General features: G+C 33.9%; 2 protein-coding genes across 5 annotated transcripts; both read left to right on the top strand.

Moving 5' to 3' along the window:
* Positions 1–30: 30 nt before the first annotated feature.
* LOC105629342 (Spc97 / Spc98 family of spindle pole body (SBP) component) lies at positions 31–10840 on the top strand. Of its 4 annotated transcripts, XM_089723595.1 has the most exons (15): positions 32–309; positions 625–1293; positions 1769–1975; positions 2085–2393; positions 3329–3456; positions 3543–3608; positions 4021–5175; positions 5808–5946; positions 6053–6212; positions 7111–7274; positions 7558–7643; positions 8049–8148; positions 8685–8746; positions 9552–9711; positions 9993–10840. In XM_089723595.1, exons 1-15 carry the CDS (start codon positions 130–132, stop codon positions 10125–10127), a joined length of 3720 nt encoding a protein of 1239 aa, XP_089579721.1. In that variant the 5' UTR covers positions 32–129; the 3' UTR covers positions 10128–10840. The 4 variants fall into 4 exon arrangements, 3 of the variants coding, with proteins under 3 accessions (XP_089579728.1, XP_089579721.1, XP_089579724.1); XM_089723602.1 differs by lacking the exon at positions 9552–9711 and having other exon boundaries at positions 31–309; XM_089723598.1 differs by lacking the exon at positions 3543–3608 and having other exon boundaries at positions 33–309; positions 2088–2393.
* A 5053-nt stretch (positions 10841–15893) lies between these two features.
* On the top strand, positions 15894–24727 carry LOC119369324 (indole-3-acetaldehyde oxidase). Its single transcript, XM_089726420.1, has 10 exons — positions 15894–16273; positions 18541–20232; positions 20444–20703; positions 20828–21037; positions 21156–21374; positions 22173–23138; positions 23362–23457; positions 23656–23754; positions 23838–24027; positions 24246–24727. Exons 1-10 carry the CDS (start codon positions 16117–16119, stop codon positions 24461–24463), a joined length of 4107 nt encoding a protein of 1368 aa, XP_089582546.1. The 5' UTR covers positions 15894–16116; the 3' UTR covers positions 24464–24727.
* The last annotated feature ends 3019 nt before the right edge of the window (positions 24728–27746 follow it).

The raw sequence follows: 27746 nt of genomic DNA, 5'->3' as shown, positions 1-27746 counted from the left end.
CGCTGCTTATTAACCATTTCTGTTTTCCATCGGGCGATCTAAGTCTACGCGCCTGCAAATTTCAAAAAATTAAGTATTAAGTGAAAAGGCAGTGGCAGAACCAGAAGTACATAGAGTGAGCAAGAGATAATGGCTGTGGACGCCAACTTCGCGTTTTTGTTCGAGAAAGTGGAAGATCCATGGCTTCCTCCTACAACTTGGGAATCCATCTCCTCTCAGAATGGCGCTCGACTCTCCTCTTCCTATCCGCCTAATTCCTCTCCTACTCAGCCGTCGCCACCGCCTCTCCACCTTCCTTCCTCCGTCTCCGTAAGTGGGTTCTAGTTTCTAATTGTTAATTGTGGGCAAATTTGCGAATATATATTATGTTTATTAGTGAATTTTTCAAAACTTTGATTTGTGTTTATTGTTTATAGAGTAATGGATCAGTAATTTTTTCTTAATCCTAGTTGAAGATGTAATTTAAGCCACTTCTATGATTTCTTTATAAATTCCATAATTTGGATATAGACATGTTACTTTGAGCTTGTAGATGGGTTATTCATGTCTTGAGTACAAGTTGTGTGTAAAGGCTATGGCTTATCTCAAGTTATAGACATGATTTAGTTTATCTTTGGGTTTCAGGAGGCAAGTTTGGTGAAGTTAGCATTAAATGCTATGCAAGGTGTGGAATCAGCTCTTGTTAGTATTCAAAAGCTTTCTTCTGCCTTTTGTACTGACCCTGCTGATAGGTCCCACCATCGAATTCCAAGTCTGTGGAATCGGTCTTCAAGTACTCAGGCATTGGGAAAGATTCTCAACTCCATAGGCTGCTTGGGTTCTCTGGTTTTTCTTCTCCGTAAATTTGTAGATAATTTTATGTATATGAACGTGGATGTGGATTGTGACAGTGGTGTACAAACGGAAAATCAACTGTCTCATAGTCTAGTTAATCAGGCATTTGCTGTAGCTATAGGAAAGATACTAGAAGGTTACATATGTGCTCTCAATACAGTATACACATCTGCAAGATTAAGGCGTTCATCAAATACTGATGTGCCTTTGCCTGAGTTTGATGAGGAAGTGTGCCTCATGAGCGTAGTTCATTCTAAAGTTACGCTACTGGAGGTTTATCTGCATACAAAGGAACTGAGGACTCAGATTGAAGAGCTTGGAAATATATGCAACCTATATAATATTTCTCTTTGCTTCTCAGTATCTTCTCTGGTAGAGTTAACTGCAAAAGCAGCCATGGAGTTTTCTAACTTCTACAAAGGAGGGGATCTTCTTAGTTATCTGTGTATGCAACTACAGGTCTGCTAAAAATTTTTAGTCTCTCTTTTCTTCTTCTTCAACTTGTTCTGCCTTGAGAACAAAAAGTACTGATCACCAAAAAGATGTGCATTTCAATTAATTTCAGTTGTTTTAATTTCCAGCCTTTCCAAGTGACATCTTTGACTTGGCTGTACATTGTTTTGTGGAACTATGAACTTTTTTTCACTCACATACCAGATTGTAGTAATGTGTCAACTTTCCACTGTTGGATAACTGTAAGGTGAAGTAAATCGAACATATTCACTTCTCGAAACTGTATCATATTTATTATATGCTATGTATGATGTCAAGTATCATAGGTTGCCACGTTCTTCCTTTTTAAAAATTTCAAGTTATTTGTTCTTAGATGTCAGTACGTAACTGCTTCCAAGTTTTGGATTTTCTGTTTTCTTCCATGGTTCTTTTCTTGTGTCCCATATTCATCTGAATCATCCTTGCAATTGTTTTCCTGTAGATTGCTGATCCAGCTCACTGTGCCCTACTCAAGTTCCTCTTTGTTCGCTCCTATGAACCATATTGTGGATTTATTAGATCATGGATATTTAAGGCAGAAATTAGTGATCCATATAAAGAGTTTATAGTAGAATGTGATGCAAATCTACCAACTGATCTGCACTGTAAAGATGGCACCCATTTTAACTTCCCATTGGCGAATATTAGGGTAACACTACTGAAATAAATATTGGAAGTTTTGGATTCCAAGAGTCCTTTATTTGTGCTATATTTTCAGTGTTCTAAGTTAATGTTGATTCTCATGATGTGGGTGGTAGCAGGATGGAGTTGCTGTTCCCCTCTTTCTGAAGGACTTTTTAATTCCAATTATCAGGACTGGTCAACAACTTCAAGTACTAAAGAAGCTGCTTGAATTGTGCAATTATGCTGGCTCCGGTGACTACATTTTTGGGGATTTTCTTCCTAGTTTCAATGGATATTTAAGTGATAATTTGTTTTCTGCATCTCCATTGGCTTTCAGCAAAGAACACTTAGAAGCTTTAGTAACTGCAAGAAGCAACTATTACAGAAGGATGCAAGACAAACTTGGAAACCTGTTCACAAAGTTGGAGTTTAGACCCCAACAGGTAACGAGTCTTGTTCTAGGGGCTCTTTTGACATTTCTCTGCTGTCTACTATACTTGACAATGTTGAATAGTTTGGTATCATTTCTCCTCATGTGTTGCTATGTAGATGTACCTACTGGATTTTTGTTATTCTAATAGTGGCATTTGTCGTTGAAAAACAGTTTGAATTGTTTTTCACGAGTTTTCAAATAATTTTTTCTCCGAGAAACAAACTAAAGATTCCCTTCACAAGGAACCGTTTTTCATACAAAATGTTTTATTCCCCTTTTTGTGTACGTATGTTATTATATTGTTTTTAAATATGTTTTCTACTTGCCAACAACATATATTCGCAATTAATTACTAGTTTTGTTGCTTATGCTCTTTTAACTATTTTTTGAGGAAACTAGCTTCCAATAAACCTCTTAAGATCTCTAAATGTGATAAACTTATATAACACTGGTGTTTCAGCATTTAGATACTCCAGCTTCTTTCTAAGAATTCCATGTTTAAGCCCGTGTCACATGCCATTTTAAGCCAGGAATTGAGTGCACCTGTGCACATATTATTCAGTGCTAGTGGATACAGTTTTGCAGTCGTTCAACCATATTGTTGGTTTCACAATTCACCAGAAGCAGTCTTTCACCGCACTTGCCTTTTGTTTTATTTTATAATCAGTCATTTGAATTGTGTAATTGGAAATGTTCTTTTATGACCCAATAGTCAGTTCTTTACCTGCTTTCGTGCTAGTACTTTTGGCAGAATTTGCTTGGTTGTTCCAAGCTCGTTTTTTTCAATCCTTCACTGGATCATTCTAGACCCAGTCTTAAGTTCCCACAGCACAGTCTTAGGAGCGATCAGTGCTCTTTTAAGGGGGAAAAATTTTTATCTAGTAGAATAAAGCCAGTTTCATCAGTAGCCTTGTTACATTTTGCATGAAGATTTCCATTTCTCAGGTTGTTCCATGGGGTGCAGTACCAACTATCTTTGACAAAAGTGGAGGGGGTTTACAGAGTGAAATTTCCTTCTGTTTGAATGATGGAGCCATTGCCCCTTCAACAGGTGAAAAGTGGGGCTTAAACATGTAATCTATCTTACCCTTCCCCCAATTTGTTTTTGATGATATGTATGTGTTTGTGACTGAAATGCAATTAGCTTTATCAACATCAGGAGAATGCTTGAAGCATTCAACTATATCAATGTTGGGACTCAGGAGAGAATGAGAACACCACAAAGGTTATTCACTTCTTAGTCTGATCAATTCTTTGATGGGTGTACCAAATTGAAACAATCGTGCTGGCATTTAAGCAATATAGGCAAACTGATTGGACCAAGACTGCCAGTCAATCAAACCAGGCTTTGCTGGTTTTATTTTTGCACAATTCAAGCATTCCGAGAGGCCCAAATTATTTGATGCTATAGTTATAATTTGGCCGTAATTTTGAACTTATTGGATTTTTATTTCTAAAATCAATTTATATCCACTCCTGCAACTTAATGGAGAGTGGAGACTTAGGTTGTGTAGTGGTTGTTGATGTTAAGTACCTCCTGACCTAAATTTCTTTTTTCCCTGCCCTTCCTCTTCTGTGGGTCATTTTCTATTACAAATGTATAGGCTGGCTTACTATTGGATTAATTTGCTTCTCAGGGCCGTTGAAAAAATAGGTTCTAATAGTACAAGAGATGAATTCTATTGGTTGGATACATCTGAGGCATCTGATTGTTCATCTTCAAGTTCTGAAGAGCAAACTGATTCTGAACAACTGACTGAGTGTCCTGGTAGCTTGCCTGGACTGGAAGATAGATATTTATCTTCATTAAGGTTTTCCATGAATAGCCCCATTGATAATACGCTGGAAAAGTCTATTCCTAGTTCGCATGACATGGAAATAATTTTTCCTGAAAATTCTCAGAAGAATTCTGCTTTAGGAGATGTATCCTATCATGAGAAAAAAGCTCTCAGTCGCATGCTTGTGCCACTAGAGTTGGGGAACTCAAACATGTCGTGCATCTTTAATACTCAACAAATAGATAGGTTAACTGATGAGCGCTGGCCACTTGCCATTCCAAGTAATCCTTTCTATCATGAAGGTTATAGAAATTACCAGAGGTCAGACCTATCTAAGTCTGCCCAAAAACTGAACAAAACAGATATAGTTTCCATGAATGAATGTCTACCATGTTTTAACAAAATGGCTTCTACTCAAAACGTTCCAATACAAGCCTTGGGTGATCATCGACTTGAAAATGGCTTCCATATTTCAGATTCATTCACATTACAGTCATTTAAGGTTAATTACCACAACAATTTTCTCAGTGCAAACCCAATGCTAAGAAAAAATGCTTTCTTTCACCAAATAAACAAACCTGGACATAAATTCAGCTTGGCCTATGGACAACCCCTACCTTACTTTGACTTTTCAACTGTAGAAGATCCTTGCAAGGTGTCAGCAGAGAAGTTAGCTGCCAGTTTAAGACAAGAATTTGGGCCTCAAATTCCTTCCTATGATACTGCTGGTAGGAGTTCTGACAAAGATAAGCAAGACTATAGTGGAGATGGTGTCTTGATTGATAATGCCAGAATATCTTGTCCTTTCTCACCCTTAGACTTGAAGGAGCAAGACCAAAGAGCTCTTGTTTCAACCAGTGTTTTTGATGGGAAGACTTGGGAGAGTCTGCTTAATAGTATTAGTCATGCTGAAAGGGAAAGTTCTGGAGAGCAGAAGGAGAATTTATCTTCCTTGTTTGAGATTCCACTTGATGTCACTGTTGACAAATGCCTGCTGCAGGAAATCTTAGTCCAGTATCCTTTTATCTTTTTTCGTATTCCCTTAGAATAAGAATTCAGCATATGCATGCATCCAAGCATTTGCATGAGTTAATTTATTTATGCAAGTATGAGAACTAGATGTAGAAGAAAGATTACTCTGCCATTGCAATTGGCTGCTTGTTGTTTTCTTGCTTCTTGTCCAAACCCTGTGTTTGAGCATGGTGGCCTCTAAGTTACCAGTCTCTGAAGCTCTATTTTGATTGTCTATCCATAGTATTGAGAATCTTACCAGAAGCTTCTACTGATTTTTTTTGACTCTTTAGTCATCCAATAGAAATCAGAGTTCTTTTTTTTTTTTTTTTTCAAAGGTGTGTTAAGGATTGCATTCTCAGAAGTTTTTTTGTGAAAGTGATAGCATGTTTATCATGAACAATTTATATGAAATAAGAGGGTTACAGATGTTCTACAATAATGTGGAATATTATATTTCTGGCATCGTGGGTTGATGGTTTCCTGGATTCCTTGATTCACTCTTTTATTCTTGTTATTCTTACCCTTTCTCTATTTCATAGCATGCCAAAATCATTTCTGGTTTTCATGCCCAGTATGGTGCTATTGACAGATCAATTATGTACAAAATTTTGCATTCCCTTAACAAGACCTAGGTACAAGTATGTCAGTAAGTTAGCTATCAAGATGCTCGAAGGTTTCGATTTGCATGAACATTTGCTGGCGCTACGACGGTACTGTTTTATGGAACTAGCAGATTGGGCGGATTTGTTTATCATGTCACTTTGGCATCATGTAATTATGTCTAATAGTTATTTAAATTTTTATGTATTTTGGGATTATTTGACTCAAACAACCTTAACTCTTTGTAAATCCATTCCCTTTTCACTTAAAACAACAGAGATGGTGTGCTACAGAGGCAGATCAAAGAATTTCTGAAATTCAAGGATTCCTTGAGTTGTCAGTCCAGAGGTCTTCATGTGAAAGAGATCCTAATAAAGATCGGTTGTTTGTGTACGTAAAGGAAAATGCTGTAATGCCTCTTTCGACATCTGCAATTGGTGAATTCTCTTTCCTTGATAGCCCAAACATAGTTTTTTTAGCTGAGCAAAGACACAGTAAGGCCCTAGGTCCAGGGCAGTGACAGCTATAGGCTGAACTTGCACTGGGTCAAACACAGATAGCTTGCCTTTTTTTGAGACACTTTTAATTTTCCTTTAGGACCTTAATGCAAAACAACTTTCCTGGTTGGTTTTTTATTTGTGTCTCTCATTGTTTGTGAGGTTTATTGTTTTTGAATGCAATAATACATATAAATCTCTGCGATTTTAGATGGACCCTACGATCTTAATGATTAACATTTAACCTTTTACTTCTGGATCTAAGGTGAGCTTCTTGTTGATTGAGAAGCTTTATTACGAGCCCTAGCAATTAGACATGACCTCCATGAACTCTTATCACAAATCTAGATCAATTTCCCTTCTCCACCTGTCAATCCCCGCTGCTGATGGCATGGTTCTGGTAGTGCTGATGTTTTTTATGATGTCATTATAGTCATGCTTGTTGCCACTGTTACAACCATTGGATCTTACATGTGGCTGGTTTTTTCCCCCTTTGGCTGATTAGCTGTCGTAATATTGAATATTGTCAATATAAAATCTTAACAGGTGTTCTTATTCTAGTTGAACTGATAAGAAACTGATTAGTGAACAATGTAGTTCCTTTTTTCTTTTCCTCTTTCTTTCCTTCTAATAAATGATGAATGTATATTTCTGAAAAAATTCCGTCTGTTAATATTTTCTTGTCTTTCATTTGGATGTCATTTGAGCTTTTCACTATGCTCTATTTTTAATTCCTAAAATGTAAGTCAGAGCCTATTTATTTTATTTTTCCTTTTTTATTTCTAATTTTATTTTTTGCTTTCCTTTTTCACTAATACTGAGCTTGTCAATGTTTCAGGAGTCCATTCCTTTGATTTCTTGGGTTTGGGTTACCGAGTGGATTGGCCCGTCAGTATTGTTTTGACTCCCAGTGCATTGAAAATATATGCTGATATATTCAATTTCTTGATACAAGTGAAGCTTGCTGTTTTTTCTTTGACCGATATATGGTGCTTATTAAAGGTACTATTAGCTAGTGGGATTTTAGGTTTCATACACAAGAGACATACATATTATTAGTATATCCTTTTCTTTTGGGCTCTCACAGGAGGCCAAGTGGACCTGGGATATACCATGTGGATAGCTCCTAATCTCACAAATCAAAATCTGAAAGAAGACCTTGAATTAAACTTTTCAGAAATTTCAAGAGCGAAAGTAAATGCAAAATCAGGAAACTTGAATAAAATAATTAATGTCAGCTATTAGAATTATTTTTGACTTATATCAAGTTATATTTTTTTTACAGAACCTGACGCATCTCATTGGTAAAAATAGTTATTCTGCAATACATGAAAAGGAAGTGGCTCAATTTAATATGTTGGTAAAGATGAGGTATGCAGAAAATTTCACATCCAATATATATATATATATATGTATATACACACACACACACACACACACATATACATACTCTTGGCATTATTTTTGCGTTACCTGATTTCTTGAATAACTTGCACGTACTTTATAGAGGAGAAAGTCTTAAAGAAACGTGCATGAACTTCAATCTCTGGAGCTTATGTTTTGTGAGATCTGGTCAATGATAGGAAGACTGCACTAGTCAAAGACTCTTCTTGTTTGGCACGATTTTTTATAGTGATACTGTTTTGACTTTTGCTAGAGTTTGTAATTTATCCAAGATATAATAACATACTTGAGTTCCAAAGAGCACATCTAAGCAGGAGTTTTATGATTGCAAACAGGCAGTTATACTAATTTCATTAGTCTAATTTATGACAGGCACCGGGTCAATCATTTTATCTCTTCCTTACAACAATATGTGCAGTCACAATTGTCTCATATATCGTGGTGTAGGTTTCTTCACAACCTAAAGTACAAGGTTTGAATCTTATTGCTTCATTTTCTTCATCCAATGGTATTTTTTGTTTTGCCAGGTTTTTGTCTACTTGTTAAAATTGAAGCCTTTGTTTGGTACTGCTAATATTGTTGAATGTTTATGCTTTACTGCTGAAAAGCTGAATTGAGTGTTAATTTCAGTTGAACTTCTATACATATCATTTCAATTGTAACAAATAATTTTACTTCCCCCACCAGTGAGACTGATGAGAGATATGTATGGGGTGATTTTAGTATGCATATCAATGTGTTCACCATGGCATTTGAGCATTCAGAATGATTATTGAAATTGTGTTATAATATTGATTAGAATTGTTTGTTTGATATGCCATACGTGATATTATGAGAGTTGTGATTGGCTATAGAAACATGAAATGTCACTCGTGCAGATATATTTTACTGGTTTTATGCCTATATATGTACATATATTCAGATGGCCTCCTTTATCTGAAGAAAACAACCTCTCTAATATCTCTCTCATTGTTTGATTGGTCTTGAACTTGCCTGTGGTTATTCTAGGTCAAAGATATGATGGATCTGGAATCACTGCACATGGAATATCTATCTGAGTCACTTCACATGTAAGTTCACGTCATCTTTCTGGAATGCTGAGCCATCAATTTTTAGTAAGAACTATATAGATAATTCTTCTCACTGTCATCGCTGATGAACCAGTCGACAGTTTAATAAATAATTCACCTGTTCTTTTAACAGGAATAGAGATGTATCGTGTACAAATTTACAGTGTGTGCACAGTTGATAATCATTATCTAGCATACAACTTATCTGCTAAATACCTTGGAGAAATAATGACATGACATTAATTCTGCCATTTTTTCCCATGGCGAGATAACCTTGTTCAGTCTCTTTCATTGACCACAATCGTTGCAAATTGCAATGATAGGATGGAACAGAATTATATGTAACTTTTGAAGTCAAATGAGGGAAAAGAGATTACCTAACCAACCTAATTGTGGGTGTTTCGCATGCTCATATGCTAACTGTAAAGGAGAATGATAGTATTCTTCCCAAAGCCCCTTGTCCCGAAAAGATATGTTTTACAGCTGAACCTAAGGATTTTTAGCATGGAATACTATTATTTTCCTCATTGTTGGAATTGTCGCTATGTTTTTGATTTATTCAATGCATCTAGCAACATTTTCTTGAGTAAGAAGTGTTTCAAGCCTCTTCTTAATACATATTCCTCAGTGTTCCCTTAATAGACATGATAAATGAAATTTCTCGAATTTTATACCTATATTTGTCTTGGTTGACTGTGTTCTTTCTCTTTATATATTTCATATAACTATATGCAGTTATGCACCTTGCTCTTTTTTCATTTCATAATGATAGTTTTGAATTAACAGTGGATATAAAACTTCACAGATGTTTTTTATCTGATGAAACACGGTCTGTAGCCAGCATCATAGAAAGCATTTTGCAATGTGCCTTAGACTTCCATTCTTCTCTTACTGCTAGAATGTGGGATGTGGGGATGGATCAAAATGACTCTCTGGGTAAACTTTCTAGGATCAATATATCCCAGGTGATTTCCTACATCTTTCTCCGATATGTGTTGATTAATATCTTAAAAGTGGCATTTCCATATTTATTGGTTCGGTGGAGAAGCTTCATGTGAATATGGATTCTTTCTTAAGCCATCAGGCCAGAGAGTCGACTGAATGCCAAATAATACAGAGATGCCTCATGTTCTCGTTACATTGTTTTACTTGTGAAACACTAATTTGTATTATTTTGAGATAAGCTCAGCTATACATGTCTGTGTAGCTCATATTGGACTACTACTAAAGTTTTTCGCTTTTGCAGGTGCTTGCCATAAAGCAGAAGTTTGACAAAAATTTAAAAGAATTGCATCTATGTTATCTCAAGTCACCTAGGCATGGAAAGTTTGGGCTTTCTTGTTTTTGGGGATATCTCAACTATAACGAGTACTACTCATAAATAGGTAATGAAATGAACCCAACTCGTTATATAGGTACTGAAATGAACCTTACGACCTTTAAATTCAGAGCTGTGCTCTGTGCAAATCACCGTGACGGATGGATTGTCAGCAATATGCTTGAATTAGTGAATTTGAGTACGAAAACGGAAGGATATTTCCAACCTTTGTTGGTTACCTTCATTGAAGCACTTCTTAGTGTCTGCTACCTCAGCATGTGTGGTATTTGTACCATGGTCCTTGTCCATCCAAGCCAGTTATCCCTTTTGTTTTGAGTGTATGCAGAGTTATAACATCCATTTTAAATGTAGTGCTTCACTATGTTGCATCGAAACTCCTAGCCATGGGCAAAATACTGTTTTCCTGTGTAAAATTATATTTTAAATGTTGTTTTCGCATTTTCACATTTCTTCGTTTCTGTTTCCGTGCAACATTGGTGCTTCAAATGATAAGCACAGAATTGTTGCTCCTTCCCTCAACCCTTCTCTAGAGTTTCTATTGCAATGGCTTTAATATAAGGAACTTGTGGTGTTCCTTTGGTTGGGAAATTGATAAGGCCTGGCCATGTTGTGCGGTTAGTGATAGGAAATTAGTGTTTAGTTTCCTAGTGATTGTCTAGAAGATGCTTTCCAGACAAGATCAAATTTATTTTATGTATCATGAATACAAGGAATCATTATGGCAGCAATAATGAATTTTTTATTCTTTGTGAGCATTTTCTTGCGTACTTACTCCCTCTATCCCAAAATATCGTCGCATTTCTTTTTCTACAAATTCTAAGAAAATATAATTAATATAGTGATAATCTACGTGTTTCTCTTTTCTACCTTTATTCACAATAAATTAGCTCAAGTTTATAGATATAAATCACATGTGAAAGTGAATTTATTGAAGGGTAAAAAAGGGAAAAAAAAAATTAAATGCATGCTACAAATAGAAATGGACATTTATTTTGGGACATCCCAAAATGGAATGTAGACAATCTTTATAAGACGGATGAAGTGTATAGCTTAGATTATTTCGGATGCTAACGTGGATCGTGGGTGTTATGTGAAATAGAATGTGTGTCTATTTATAGACAATGAATTTTAAAAAACTCTCTTCAATGCATTAGTTTTGAATTTTCTTTTATTCTCTTTTTTTTCTCTTCTAGGCCCGCAATTTAATATGCAATCAATCATTAAAGAACAATAAATGTTAACATTGTTCAAGAGACCCTGTAGAAATAGGTGTAGTAGATAATGTCTATTAATTTTTTTTTTATACACATCAGCTGATAACCTAAATAGATATTAGTATTGGAGAGTATTTTTCGAAAAGTCTTTCCATTTTTTTTGATACGACAATTAAATAAGAGCTGTCTTTCCATTGTTTTGATGAGCAATCTACATTGGCATTGGAAATACTTTTACTACCTTTGTTATATAACATTTGTTATATTTAAAATTTCACTTCTCTTAAGAAAATTATTAAATTTATTTAAATTACAATAAATTATTGAGTAAATTGATTATACTACTTTTAATTTAATACTAATTCTCTAAGAAAACTATTAAATTGAAGTAATAATTATTGATATATATAAAGGGTAAATATGAAAAAGAAAAAAATTTATTACTCTTTGAAACAACAGTTTCAAATTATTTTTACAAATGTGATAAGTATTATGGAACGAACGTAGTATTACTTAGTTTTGATGATTGGATTACTCTTTTTTTTATTTACCTTTTTGTTGCGAATTCTCTATTGGATTTCTTTTTTATTTAACCATTTTTCCACGAATTGATGCCAATTGTAATGTTTTGTATTATCAAAATAGATTAATGTTAAATCGACAATCATATCTTAAATTTATTACTTTTCTCTTCATAATCTTTTATTTGTTTTTTAACTATCAGTAATATACAAAAAAAAAAAAACTATTATTTTATCATTTTAAAGTTAACTTTTAAAAAAAAATAAAAAGTTAAAAGTGAAAATTTTCAATTGTCAATATGAGCTTTGAATGAAATATTGTCTTACATGGCATAATGAAAATAAATATAAAAAAATAATTTAATTAAAGTTATTAAATTGAATAATTATTTATTTATTTATTATATAATTAAGTAAATCAACCGTTTAATTTGACCCGAATCAATACAGTAACAAGTCAAAAGGCACTCTAGAGTTTGATTTTTCCTTTGCATCTGTCTTCCAAAACGTAAGGAAGCACGTCATCTTACACCAAATCTTGCATGCACCTTTATCATTTTTATGAGGAAATATGAGAAATAACAATTTCAAATGGTTATCATTTTTACGAGGAAACACAAGAAATAACAAATTTAAATTGCTATAACATCATTTATCTTTTTTCACAAATTTTTGAATAGTAATTTTTATTTTTATCATTTAATTAATATTACGTGGTGAATTGCAAAATAATGTCTCCGTTATATGATCTTTTTATTGTTTATAAGGTCTTCTATATAACTAAGAGAGCGGAGATGTTATCTCAGTTATATTCTTGATAAAGTGGAGATATTATCTCCGTTATGTCAAGTTATCATTGTAGAGCCCGCTATGTTATTTCGGCCCTTCATTTCCTAATGAGAGTATAATTTTACATGTTATTGATTAAAAAAATTAATTCTAGTCCCTATGATTTGGGTAATTAACTATTTACATCTTTATATTTTTAAAAATAATACAGATTTTTTAATATACATAATGACTTTCAATAGAAAAAAATTTCTTAAATTTATAAATTTGAAATTACAATGAAAACAACTATTATAGTATTTAAAATTTAAAATTTAAAATATGTTATTGTAATTTTGAAATTCAATTAATTCAATTTCATATTATTTTTTAAGAACTATTAAAATAGAATCATGAATTATAATATTAAATCCATCTCTTTGAATAAATAAAACATCATGTATTTGTTAAATTTTAATTAAATAATCTATAACAAACAATTGAAATATACATTTACGTGAATTTTATACATTCATAGAATGAAATCAAATTCAAAACTAAAATTTAAAAACATATATAAAATTAAATAACTTAAAATTAAAATTAATAATATAAGTAATTCAATGGCAACAAAAGATAATTTTATGAAAATTGGGGAACCTTATTTGCTTATATATATATATATATATAGTAACTAAAATTGTTTTTATAAATAAAAACTAAATAAAACTGTGTAAAAAAAAAAAAAGTAAACTAAAAACAAAAATTGCAGCCACCATTTTTTATCTCAGGCAGGCCTGACCTAAGCAACAAAAGAATATATGCATCAACAATTTATTTTTTTGTCTGTAAAAGGCTTCGCAAATTTCAAAGTTTAAGTTAATACATGCAATTAATCCTATAGGTCCTTGCATTAACTTACAAATTTTTTTTTTTTTTTTTTTTTTGACATTTGAATGATGGTTCATATTTTTAATCAAAAAAATGAGCAATACAAGTGGGAATACTATCCCAAGTTTGAAAACAAGCCTCACTAGGAACCGATTTAGCTAACACATGAGCTATATCATTTGCTTGTCTTCTAATTCAAGCCAAAGTGACATTAAGCAATTGGACTAAGAGTAGCTTACATTCAAAGATGACAACTCCAAACTCAGACCAGTTGGGGGTAGAACTCTTCATAGCATGATAGACTTACAGACAATCGGTCTCAACCTGAATCGTCAAATTAGGATGACGTGACAGTACCCAGGATAATACCTTTCTTAGCGCTTGAGCTTCTGCTACTGCTGGAGAAGAACAGCCTTGCAATGAAGACGTTGCTGCTGATACAAACCCGCCATGACAGTTTGAGATTACAGCACCAACAACTCCATGGCCGATAGAGGGAAGAAGAGCAGCATCAAAGTTTATTTTAAAAGTGCCAGTAGGTGGCGGGAACCATTGACTACCTGCAGGAGCACCTCAGCCTGTATCCGAACCTGACAACGTCATCTGGGCTTTCTTCCAAGATGCTAGCATTCTTCTAGCTCGAGTAACCATGTGATAGAGTCCTTCGTCCACTTGGTTCCATTTTAGCTCATTACGGCTCAGCCAAATACTCCATAGACCCATAATGAAACTCTCGAAAAATTCACTCTCCCACACCCTGTGTAAATGTTCGAACATCTGTAAGAAATTTGGAAAATTACCAATATTAAGCTGAACACCAAAAAACTGCCAACAAAATCTTGCTTTTGGGCACGCAACAAGAGGGTGAGCTAACGTTTCAGCTGCACCACAGTAATCGCATCCTGTATCAAGCTCTATTCCCCTTCTTTCCAAAGTTGTTTTAACTGGCAGAATGTCTCGGCAACACCTCCAAAGGAAGTGCCTCACTTTCGGCGGAATTTTCAGAGACCAGAGAGCTGTCCAAAAACCTGACCGCAGATCATCTTCAACATCCACATGTTGAGAAACTACTACTTTGTATCCTGATTTCACAGAATATACCCCTGAGTCTGTCCAGTGCCATATGAGGGTGTCTTCCTGAATATTTGTAGCTAAAGGAATAAAAGTAATAAGTTCAGCAATTGAAGGACTAAAAAGACCATGTATCAGAGGTAAGTTCCAAGCACGTTCCCCTTGTGTCAAAATAAGGTCTGAAGCCGTTATATGATCAAAACCAGGAAGAATAGGCAAGTTAACTCGAAATTGGTTATCCCTCAGTAGCCACGGCTCAGTCCAGACATTTACTAATTGACCATCTCCAATTCTCCACTGAAAACCTGAAGAAATAGCATTCTTGGCTGCACAAATCCCTCTCCATTAACTTACAAATTTGTTCGGTTAGGCAACCACTTTCATATTAATAATAGTATTGCATGTTTGACAGTACTCATCACGTAACTGTCTTTTTTTATTTTGAATTCTATATTCTTCCTTTTTTTCATTTTTATCATAAAATTATTATTATTTCTTTTTTCTATTTATACAAATCTAATTTCATTTATATATAAAAATATACAAGCAGATAGGTTTATCTCTATTAAAATTCTTTGCCTTTTTTCCTATCTCTTCTCTATTTTAGTATTATTTTTAAATTTATTACTCTTTTCTTTATCTATATAAATCTAATGTCATTTAGTATTATTTTTGTCATAATATTTAGATATTATATTTTTATTTGATTGATCGTATACATAATATCAATAGTTATTCCTTTTTTTTTTAAAAAAATCAATAGTTATTTTGAAATTTAAAAATTACAGTGTAAAATATTTTTAATCATTTTTTTCTCAAATTTAGATTTTTAAAATTTTTATTATTAACTAAATTCTTTAATGACTTAATCTGGGAGATATTTGATAATTGGAAGAGTTTTTCACATCATAAACTAAAAGAAAAAAAAATTTAGGAAAAAAAATTTTGAAACAAAGAAGCAACCAAAAACTAAAATATGCTTCATGTTTTTAATAAATAAAAATTAAAAACAAACAACTAATAATTGAAGGAAATGCATATACATTTTTTAAAATATGGGATTAAATAATTAATTATGCTAAATTATAAACACTTATATTGCACGAAAAATTTCCTTTGGACGCCTAACGGTACGGAAACGTTTGTAAACTCCTATTCAGTATTATCCTTGAATGTTTAATATTTGTTCAGCCCAAAAGCTTAGCTGCCAGCTGAAAATTATGGATTTGACGAATTGAAATTAATCAACGACAATGACGTGCATAAGTTTTGTCCGCCATTGAAGAACCTTTTTCTTTCTTTTCCATATAAAATTACAAATACCACGTCCTGCACTGCGTTCGATTTGAATGTTTCAACAATTTCAATAATGTAGTGTTGATTTATTTATTTAATCCTTTTTTTTTTTGTATAAAGAAACAAAATAGTTCAAAGCGAACAAAAGTGTCTGTGACATCTTCTTTGGCTCTCTGTGTTCCACTGTAGTTTTCTCTCGTCGTTTATATATTTGTGAAGAGATAGGCTCAATGCAACTTTTCTTCTTCTTCTTTGTTTGGCTCGACTGAAATGGAAGAAGAAAGAGAAACTGGAAATAAGAACAGTTTGGTTTTTGCTGTTAATGGAAAGAGATTTGAGCTTTCTAGTGTTGATCCTTCTACGACTTTGCTTGAATTCCTGCGTACACAGACTAGTTTCAAAAGCGTCAAGCTCGGTTGCGGTGAAGGTACTCTATCTTCTTCTTCCTCTGTATAATACAAGTTCATGTGTAAGACTTCATTACTTCGTTATTTTCTTTATTTGCCTATAAATATATTTCATTTTTCTTTTTTTTTTTTTTTAATGTTCTAATGTCTAATCTATTAGTAATTAAAGTTTTTTTTTTTTTGAATTATGCTAAATGAAATTGAATTGAATAGAATTTCTAAACTGAATTAGATCGAACTTTGAGATAATTCAATTTTAATTTTAATGTTTCAATGGTTCAGGTCCTTCAATTCTTGTCTTGAAATTTGACTCACCATTTTGACAGGCAAAAGCTCAAGGTAGAATCAAATCAAAATCAAATTTCACTATAGATGAATTAGAATCGGGTCGAAATCATTGTGAGAATGGAATCAGCTTTTTATAGAATCGTTTTGGTTTTATTCCTAACTAATTAGATTTTTAGTCTATTCGGTAAAATTAATTGGTTTGGTAGCGCTGTTTGAATAGCTTTTCATCCGCTAATAGCTTGTTATAAAAAGAAGTAGTTTTTCTTTTAATACTAAAAGCTAAACGTTATCTATGTTAACTTTTATAAAACGCTATATCCCCGTAGCGTTTTACGTTTTAACAAAGCTTTCTAAAATATTATCGCAGAACATGATCTTTGTAAAATTGAGTTGAACTATTTTGAAAGGACACTGTTGCGTTGCACATGGGGACGGGGTCACCCCGACTTCCATAGGTCCTTGGTTCGACCTCTATTTCAGTTTTGAGTAAAAGTATACTGAATATTGAAAACCGAACCGAACAGATTGGGTTTGGTTCGATGATTTTGCTCAGCCGGACTTTTGGTTTTTACTTCAATTTAATACACAACAAACGCCAAGCAAGCTTCTTAGCAAAAGAATTTCCACGAAAATGACAGAAATGGAATAATACAGTGTAATAGATAATTAGATATAAAGTAACTACGGCTGCTCAATTTGGACGTTGATAAGGGGGCCACGTGGCAATCAATGAGAAATATAAGGGTATGTGTTGATAAGAGTTCCTTGAAGACGGTTCACCCAAAAAAGGATATTTTAGGAAGATATGTGTCAATTTTTAATATAATTATTAATTAATTTAACTAAACTTAGGTTTTTAACATTGTATTATAGTCTAGGAAGTTGTTGTGTGGGCCGGACCATAGTATCCTTGTCAAGTGGCCCAATTGTCACTTAAGGGCTTCAGAGAGAGTGTTAAAATATATGGGCTCTTATTGTATAAACATAATTATTAATATAATTATTAATTAAATTTGAATAATGGCTGCTACGTCCAGATTCTTACCAACATAGTTATGCAGCTGAATACAATGCCAAGATAGATTCATCGTAATACACGATGAAAGTCACATAACTCACAAGTTGTCAACAGCTTTTGGTATCTTCGTTCCTCAGCTAGTGTGGTTGATAAAAAGAAATTGGATTTAGTCTTTTTTTTTTTTTGTCCTTCAACGTCAAAATCATAGCCTTTCCAGTTAAAGAACGAGCTAATTTTTGAGATTTTAAATTGGTATTTTTTTAATGTAATTTGTTTTTTTTATTATATGTTGAGTTCTAAAGAGGTTTATTTTTAATAATAATTTTTTTCATTACTTAACCAATTAGTAAGAGATTTAGATATCCTTTGCAATAAATAGATAGCTTTAATATTATATAAATAAAAAATTAAATGAGTAAAAATAATATATAATGAGTATATTCAACATGCAATCCACCTTATAGAAAGAACTAATTAACTTTAAAAAGTCAAAATAATAACTACATGTAAATGATTTTATTTTATCTCTTTTACAGAATATCATTACTTTGCCTCCCTTAATCCAAATTTTAGCTTCCCCGTTGTTGGTAGGAAGTTAGAGTTATGGGGTGTTGCCATAGATTCTAAGGATTTGAAGAAGAAATAAAAGTAGAATATTGAATTGCAACTTTATCAATGGAAGGGAGACATCAAAAGGTTATGGAGTGTATTTTTTCTCTAGATGAATAATATTCTGTTTTCCCTCCGATGAGGGAAAAATTAGAAAAGGAATGAAAGGAAAAAACTATTAATGTAACTTAGGTAAGTAATCTGCTAGATACTTGTTTTGATTGCATAATATTTTTTTTCTTTTTATTTTTTCTTCCTTGAGTTTTCTTGGTGCCAAGATTATGTCAGAATGTAGATTAAATGAATAAATAGGAACTGTAGAACACTTACTGTTTCTTAATATGTGCTTTAAATTGTAATTTATGATTTTAGGTGGTTGTGGTGCTTGTGTCGTTTTGCTCTCCAAGTACAATCCAGTGCTTGACCAAGTTGAGGATCTTACGGTGAGCTCATGTCTTACGCTCCTCTGCAGCATAAATGGAGCCTCAATCACAACAAGTGAAGGCCTTGGTAATAGTAAAGATGGTTTCCACTCAATTCACCAAAGGTTCAGTGGATTCCATGCTTCCCAATGTGGCTTTTGTACTCCTGGAATGTGTATGTCCTTCTTTGGAGCCCTTGTTAAAGCTGAAAAAACTGATAGACCAGAGCCCTCTCCGGGGTTCTCCAAGCTTACAGTCAATGAAGCTGAAAAAGCTATTGCAGGAAATCTGTGTCGATGTACCGGATATCGACCCATTGCTGATGCATGTAAAAGTTTTGCAGCTGATGTTGATATGGAGGACTTGGGACTTAATTCTTTTTGGAAAAAGGGAGAGCCGCAGGAAGTAAAGATAGGTAGGATGCCTCCATATAATCAAGAGATTTGCACTTTCCCTGAATTTTTAAAAACAGAAGTTAAATTTCCCCTGCTTTTGGATTCTAAAAGATGCTCTTGGCACCAACCTTGTAGCTTTGAGGAGCTCCAAAGCTTATTAAAAACCTTTGGCAATGGCCCCGAATTCCAGATGAAACTAGTGGTTGGGAATACAGGTACGGGTTATTACAAGGAAGTAGAACACTATGATAAATATATTGATCTCAGGTATATTCCTGAGCTCTCAACGATTAGGAGGGATGGGACTGGTATTGAAATTGGGTCAACTGTGACTATTTCCAAAGTTATTGAAGCTTTGAGGGAACTAAATAAAAGTGAATGTGAATTTAGCTCTGAAAGTAAGATGGTTTTCAACAAAATGGCAGATCATCTGGAGAAAGTTGCAAACAAATTTGTTAGAAATACAGGCAGCATTGGGGGCAATTTGGTGATGGCACAGAGGAAAAGTTTTCCTTCAGATATTGCCACAATACTTCTTGCAGCTGGTTCCTATGTTCATGTAATAAGTGGCCCGGTGCATGAAAAGCTTACTCTGGAGGAGTTTTTAGAAAGGCCTCCCTTGGATTCCAAAAGCATTCTCTCAACTGTTAAAATTCCAAATTTTGAAGTAATTAAGGACAAATCTCGTGAAAGAAATTGTAATCTGATATTTGAAACCTATCGAGCTGCACCAAGGCCCTTAGGAAGTGCTTTAGCTTATCTGAATGCTGCTTTCTTGGCTCAAGTTTCCAGCTCAAAATCATCTGGTGGAATTGTGTTGAATAGCTGTCAGTTGGCTTTTGGTGCTTTCGGAACCAAACATGCCATTAGGGCAAGGAAAGTTGAAGAATTTTTAACTGGAAAGCTGTTAACCATTGGTGTTATATATGAAGCTATTAAATTAGTTAGAGCTACAGTGGTACCTGAACATGGGACTCCAAATCCTGAATATAGGTCAAGCTTGGCTGTCAGTTTTCTTTTTGACTTTCTTGGCCCTTTAAGAAATATCGGCTCTAAGGGTTTGCTGAATGGACACGATGATATTTCAATGTCTGAGGAAATTAAATTAAAGGAGAACCATGATAAGCTGGATCATGTTAAATCCCCCTCTTTGCTGTTATCATCCAAGCAGGTGATCCAATTAAACAAGCAGTATGATCCTGTTGGGAAGCCGATTGCAAAAACTGGAGCTTTTCTTCAAGCTTCTGGTTAGTATTCTCATTTTCATAGTGCAGTTTGACCATTGAGTTTCCTTCCATATGAAATTTACATCTGTTTTACCTCCATTGACTTGATACAGGTCCAAAAATTTTCTTATTGAGGTTTACATTGTTGAAAATTATGCCTCATAAGTGAATTTGGATTCTTTCCAAATTGTCCCCTTCGTAAGTAAACTGACTTGTTTAACTTCTTCTGTAGGTGAGGCTGTATATGTGGATGACATTCCCTCTCCTAGAAATTGTCTACATGGAGCATTCATTTATAGCACAAAGCCTTTTGCAAAGGTAAAGAGTATAAAGTTCAATTCAGAATCTCTTCCAGATGGAGTCACTGCAGTCATTTCTTTCAAAGACATTCCAAAAGGTGGGCAAAATATTGGCACTGTGTTTGCATTTGGTCCTGAACCATTGTTTGCTGAGGAGCTTACTCAGTATGCTGGAGAGCCTCTGGCATTCGTGGTATGTTTTTCAGCCGTCACTTGTTTAGCAACATTCGCCTCATTTCTGTTGATTGCAGTATCATTTTTGTATGCACTATGAAAACTGTTTTTACGTAATCTAGTCTGTCAAATGATTTTCTTAGCTTGCAGATACACAAAGAAATGCAGATATAGCATCGAAGCTCGCTGTGGTAGATTATGACCTGGAAAATCTACAGCCACCCATTCTGACTGTAGAAGAGGCTATTGAGAGATCTAGCATTTTTGAGGTGCCGCCAATTATCTACCCCAAACAAATTGGTGATGTATCTAAGGGAATGGCTGAAGCAGATAACAAGATTCTATCTGCCGAGGTATTTTTCATTCCCAAACTACAAGCCTGGAAAGGCTCAATTAGTTTCTTTCTAGTAGCATCTTTCAGTTTTTGGAATTCTGCTCACTGCCAACTCTCTACTGAATTATGACATCCAGATAAAACTTGGTTCACAATATTACTTCTATATGGAGAATCAAACTGCTCTTGCTGTCCCTGATGAAGACAATTGCATGGTGGTTTACAGTTCTAATCAAGCCCCCGAATATGCACACACTGCAATTGCAAAATGTCTCGGTGTTCCTGAGCACAATGTGCGTGTGCTTACAAGGAGGGTTGGAGGAGGTTTTGGTGGAAAGGGCTTAAAAGCCATGCCTGTGAGTATCCTTCTGTACATACATATATATCTCAGCATCTTACTTTACCATTAGAAATACATAACCACCGTACACAAAATGCACATTGGTGGAGTTGCTGCTTGCATCCTTTTTGAGTGGCAACAATTATCACATTCACATAAGGTGGGATATTTTTCATCCCCTCTTCTACCCTCCTCTTATTCCAGGGAAACATGGGAGAGAAAAAAAAAAAGGTAGAAATCACACACACACACGCATATATAACTCTCTTGTGTGTTTGTTTTGGAATATTTTTATGTAAATCATTAATAACCTTGTAACATAATTTCCTTGAGTATTTCCAATTTTTTAATATATTTTTAATGCACACAATTTTTATAGCATATTTATGTACTACAACTCTTAAGTTTATATGTTTTATTTTTCAACTCTTATAGCATATAGTTTTCCGTAAAGTTACTTTTCATTTGATAATGGCAATTCCACTCCAATATTTAGTTATTATTTTTAATGAAAACCAAAAATGTTATTACAAAAATACACGTTACTAAAGATTTTACTATAAAACCCAGAACCAGTGAAAATTAGCACTGCTACTTAGGCCAATGATCAGGTCGAGTAGGGAAATTGAAGGCAATGATTAAATCAATTCTGTGACGAAAATTTCTTATTAGTTTTGGGGACCTTCTGATCCATAACTTTTTTTTTTTCTTTTAGTATCTGTCCTTTGCATTATTTAATGAGTGATGTGCTGGTTCCATGCCTATTTGTTTACATTCATGTTGCAAGTACTTACAATGGGATGTAATGTTTTAGGTTGCTACAGTTTGTGCACTTGCAGCGCACAAGTTACAACGTCCTGTGAGGCTATATCTCAATCGCCACACTGATATGATAATGGTAGGAGGAAGGCATCCTATGAAAATAACTTACAGTGTAGGATTCAAGTCCAATGGAAAAATTACTGCCTTAAAACTTGATATATTAATCAATGCTGGCATATCTATGGACGTGAGTCCAGTGATGCCAAAAGCCATTGTGAGTTCACTTAAAAAGTATGACTGGGGAGCTTTATCTTTTGATATAAAGGTATGCAAAACAAATGTTGTAAGTAAATCAGCAATGCGGGCCCCTGGAGACGTGCAAGGATCATATATCGCAGAAGCTATAATTGAAAATGTAGCGGCTTTTCTTTTTATCAGTTCGGATTCTGTTAGAGCCATAAATCTCCATACGTATAATACCCTTAAGTTATACTATGATCTTAGCGCAGGAGAACCTCTAGAATATACTTTAACTTCAATATGGAATAAGTTAGCCACAAGTTCGAGCTTTGAACAAAGGACTGAGCTGATAAAAGAGTTTAATAGGTCAAATGTGTGGAAGAAAAGAGGTATTTCTCGAATACCTGTAGTGTATGAAGTCGGAACAAGACCAACTGCTGGAAAAGTGAGCATTCTAAACGATGGGTCTATTGTTGTTGAAGTTGGAGGACTTGAAATTGGCCAGGGCCTCTGGACAAAGGTAAAACAGATGGTTGCTTTTGCTCTTAGTTCCATCAAATGTGATGGAGCAGGAGACCTCTTGGATAAAGTTCGAGTCATACAATCTGATACCTTGAGTTTAACTCAAGGGGGGTTGACTGGTGGCAGCACTACATCTGAGTCGAGCTGTGAAGCAGTTAGACTTTGCTGTAATGTTCTGGTTGAGAGACTGATGGCTGTGAAGGAAAGGTTGCTGGCGCAAATGGATTCTATAAAATGGGAGAAACTTATCAGTCAGGTAGAATTCTGCATTTCTAGAATATTTTGCTTAACATCTTCATTTGTTACTTTACCGCTTTTGGACTAAAGTCTAGATCACTCGAAGAAATCATCCGATGCGTACTTTATCAAAAGATTGTTACTTGACCTTACCTTTCCTTCGCATTATTGAATTTGTAAAATTATATGACATTTGCATGATGCCCATTTGAGAGAGGTTAATCCTTGCAATAAAAATGCAGGCATATTTGGAAGCTGTGCACTTATCAGCAAATTCTTACTTTGTCCCTGAGTCTGCTTCCATGGAATACTTAAACTACGGTGCCGCAGCAAGTGAGGTAAGTGTCACGAAACCATTGTCATCATCTTCCTTTAATACTTGAAACTGTAGCAGTTCTACTGCTTCTTGATATAATCTAGATCTGGGAGATCTTCACGTTCAAAATTGTATCAGGATGATGTGATTGACTCTATTAGTGTTACAATTATCAAAAGCTAAATTATTTTGCACTTGATATATTATCATGGTGACACAGGTAGAGGTAGATCTTCTGACAGGGCATACAACAATTTTGAGATCTGATATTTTATATGATTGCGGACAAAGTCTCAACCCTGCTGTGGATTTAGGACAGGTTGGCTCGATATATATTGATCTTTATAAGTCATTAGTCAAATTCTCATGTCTGTAGCTTTCCAACTTCCATTATGTTTACAGATTGAAGGAGCTTTTGTCCAAGGAATTGGATTTTTCATGCTTGAAGAACACACAACAAACTCAGATGGATTAGTAGATGCAAAAGGGACATGGACGTACAAGATACCTACAATAGACACCATACCAAAGCAGTTCAACGTAGAGATAATTAACAGTGGACATCATCAAAACCGTGTTCTCTCTTCAAAAGGTAGATGATTTCCATGCTTAAATTTCAAAAGATGGCATGCAAGACTTGAAAATTTTCCTTATAATTTTGTTGCCTATAAAAGGCTCTCTTCTGCAAGTTTGCACTTGCACCGCATCTATCACATTGGTTGTAAATTAATAGATAGTCAAACTTCCAGTCTATGGAAAAGAACTTTTGTCCTCTCTATTTGTTAATATATATGCCTGGACTTTATGCAGCTTCTGGTGAGCCACCACTGCTCCTAGCAGCCTCAGTTCACTGTGCTACAAGAGCAGCTATAAGCGAAGCTCGGAAACAGCTTGATTCATGGGGTTGCCAAGACAGTTCGCGCTCGATATTTCAGGTGGATGTCCCTGCCACCATGCCTACTGTGAAGGAGCTTTGTGGGTTGGACATTGTGGAGAGGTACTTACAGTGGAAAATGGATGGCAACTGATAGTTATCAAGCTCTACTTAATAATAAGGTACCATGGATTTTAGTAGTCAAGCACAACACATCTTAATAAAACTAGGATTTTGCTTCTTCTTCTTCTTCTTCTGTTATGGGTTAAAGTTGTAAATTTCTTCACTTATGGGGATGCTGTTTTTATCTATTATACATTTTGGTCTGAGATAACATTTCATTCATGAAATATATGTATATATAATTGGAAAAGGAAAGAAAACGCCATGATAGTAAATGTTGTACTTTTAGCTCGTATGATTCTTCTACATTAATGTCTTTAGATTCTCCATTTTCTTTCATTCTCTCCCATTTTCTCACACTTTCTCGTCACCAAATCACCATCCCATCCCATTATAATACTATCTGATATCTTTAAAAAAACCAATAATAACTCTTCCATAAATTATAATTTAATGCTCAAAATTATAATGTGTTCCATTATTATCGTATACCGATTAAGTTAACATGTAATCATGCCTAAACACCTTCAAAATCACATTAAAAAAAAATCTAAACAAAGAAACGTAAAACATTTATCTTACCTCCACAATACATTAATTTCATTGGGTTTTATTTCTATTCAATTTTAGCCAATTAGATCTAGTATGATTGGTCTCGAGTTCGAGTCATCTCCAACGCAAAAGTCATTACTAATTTGGTGAATGTTATTCGAAGGGGAGAGCTGCCCTCTGCCGTCCATTGAGCTTCTCATGTAAAAAAAATAAATTTTGTTTTACGTTCAGATTTCTTGAAAATGGTTAAATTATAATTTTTTTCATAATAAAAAAATTAAGAATTTTTATGGATATAAGTTATTTTTTGTTGGCTTTAATGATTTGGTTTGATGTCATTATTCTTTGTATATATTGATTGATTAAGTATAATTTTGTGTTTGAACATTTTTTATATGAGAAAATTAGACTTTTGAGTAACCCGCTCTAAGTCAATAATTCTTTCATTGTTATTTATATTTAATTATTATTTGGCCAAATATATAATTTAACCTTTGAACTAAAAAAAAAAATTGTAACATTTAACTTCAGTCTTTAATATTTTAGCTTCCTGAAATATATGTATTATAATAATCTTATACTTCATGTATTGAAAACATAAGCCCCCCAAAAAATACCTGTATGTTATTTTTAGTTGTTCGAGAATTGCAGCATTTTCCTTGCAACTTCTTCTAGATGTACAATGTTACCCAAATATTCATACTGTTGTCTTGTTTATTAATCCATGTGTTGCATGCTATTGAACTAATGATAAAAAAAGGTTTGACTATTGTTTCTATTTCGAAATTAAAATGATAATTGCTCCTCCTTCCCCTAAAAACAAATACCTATACAATTGCAAACTCATAATCAGTCAAACAATATACTCATTTGCAACCACTTCATATTACTATCTCCCCTTGTTCCTAAAGAGAGAGGCTTTTATAATATGAAAGAAGGAAGCTGCTTATTCAAAAACTATGCTTTTAGGAGACAACAATACGTGTAAATGCTTAATAATTTATTGGACAACAAAATCTCTCAATATGCAAGCATAAGAGAAGTTCTTGCAAGAGGATTCAACAAAAAAATATTTTAATTGGACGTGTCTTGACTCCTTCGTAACTCTCTCTTTTTTCTAATTATATTTTAATTGTACTCAAAAAAACTTTCTTCTCCTAATATACTGAATTTAAAAACTAATTATAATCACATCTTAATTACAAATTAAATTCATTTTGTTCAATTTTCGTGGGACCTACACTCTCTTTTATAGTTAGCTTAACTCAAGCAATTAATTAAACTAAAACATACCGTTTTGTTTTTAATTAAAAAAAATAAATCTCAAAAAATCATACGCCATTGTCGTCTTCATTCTGCTGCCTTTCTCTCTCTCTCTCTTCTGATATATATGTAGGTATCATATTCCTCGATCTTTCCTGAAAAATGATCCCAATGCTACCAATACACTGGTTCTCTTTGAGGAGTTTGGTGGAAGTCCATTTTTTACAACTCTCCAAACAGTTACAGTCGGAAAAGTAAGTGGAAGAGGCAATGAAGGGGACACAATAGAGCTTTCAAGCTATGGAAAACCCTCAAAATTCAATAATTTTTTCTAAACTAAAAATATTTAAAATTTTGGAAATTGACAATACTTGATACTTATACACATTTTCGCCTTTTAGATAAACACTTAAAATTTACACGTATCAAAAAAATTAATATTTTGGATTTGATCCTAATTACTTTCTTTTTAGGGTTGACAACGTAGAATTAGGGTCTTTCTGGTCCATTCATTTATAGTGAAAGAAGAATTTAATGTTAAGTTTGGATTCTAAATTGCTAATTAAATTTTTTTTTTTTTTTGTATTAGATATATGAATTTTAATCAAGCCAAGAAAATGAGAAAAGAATAACAGAAAAGGAAAACAAAAAAAATTAAATGAAAAAAATGAAGCAACTCGAATTTTTATTTTTAAAGATTTTTCATTTAAATTTAATAAACTGACACCCTGGAAAATGTATTTAATTATTTAATTGCAAACTAATAATTCGTATAGTGTTAAACCGATCCAAAAACCGGTTGGAAATTCCAAAACCAATTGAAAACCATGATTTGGACTGAACCAAACCTGAATCAGACCAAACCAGCTCAATCTGTGACATCCTACAGAGTCGAGTCATTTCATAGAGGTGAGTTGAGTCGGGTTGAACCAAACCCGGTTGGGGTAGAATGGGATTAGAAGTGGATTTATTTGCATGAAGTAAAAAGATCAAAGTTTATGACTTGCTTGCATCAAAATATAAAGCTTGGGTATTAAGTTGTAACCTGTTGACAATTGAGGTACCATTTAGTAAGTTTCACATAAAAATTCCTTGATATTTTGATGGCCTACCCGTGATAATCATTTCACTTTCCCATTTTCATCTTTATCTTCATTTTCTTCATCTCCTTCCTTTCCCTTCCTTTCTCCATCCATTTTCATGGTAGTTAAGCATTAAGGCAACCTCAATTTTCTCCAAGTAAGTAGAATTTCTTGAAGCTTTATGTTATTCAACCTCTAATTGAGTTATATTGTAGATAATTTATAAGAATTCTTATGTATAGGAGAAGTGAGTTCAAAGATTGTAGAAAAGGGAAGCTAAAGAAGAGCTCAAGCTTTTTGGAGTGAAGGTTTGATATCTCTTGGCATTTACCATTTTCTTTGCATGAGAACTTGTGTGGTGTGTTGATAATGAGACAATATATTGCTTAATGTTGAGTGAGAGGCCTGGAAATGGTG

The sequence above is a fragment of the Jatropha curcas genome, chromosome 1, assembly GCF_041381405.1.
Source record: "Jatropha curcas cultivar XTBG-Jc1 chromosome 1, XTBG_Jcur_1.0, whole genome shotgun sequence".
In the NCBI taxonomy this organism is placed as follows: Eukaryota; Viridiplantae; Streptophyta; class Magnoliopsida; order Malpighiales; family Euphorbiaceae; genus Jatropha; species Jatropha curcas.
Note: the sequence above shows the minus strand (reverse complement) of the source record. Positions and strands in the feature narration are given on the sequence as shown.

Coding starts and splice junctions, on each gene's coding strand:
- LOC119369324 (XM_089726420.1), top strand. CDS start 16,117: ATGGAAGAAGAAAGAGAAACTGGAAATAAGAACAGTTTGGTTTTTGCT. Junction 16,274..18,540: donor CAAGCTCGGTTGCGGTGAAG/GTACTCTATCTT, acceptor TTATGATTTTAG/GTGGTTGTGGTGCTTGTGTC. Junction 20,704..20,827: donor GAGAGCCTCTGGCATTCGTG/GTATGTTTTTCA, acceptor TGATTTTCTTAG/CTTGCAGATACACAAAGAAA.
- LOC105629342 (XM_089723595.1), top strand. CDS start 130: ATGGCTGTGGACGCCAACTTCGCGTTTTTGTTCGAGAAAGTGGAAGAT. Junction 5,947..6,052: donor TCATGTCACTTTGGCATCAT/GTAATTATGTCT, acceptor TTAAAACAACAG/AGATGGTGTGCTACAGAGGC. Junction 9,712..9,992: donor CTAGGATCAATATATCCCAG/GTGATTTCCTAC, acceptor TCGCTTTTGCAG/GTGCTTGCCATAAAGCAGAA.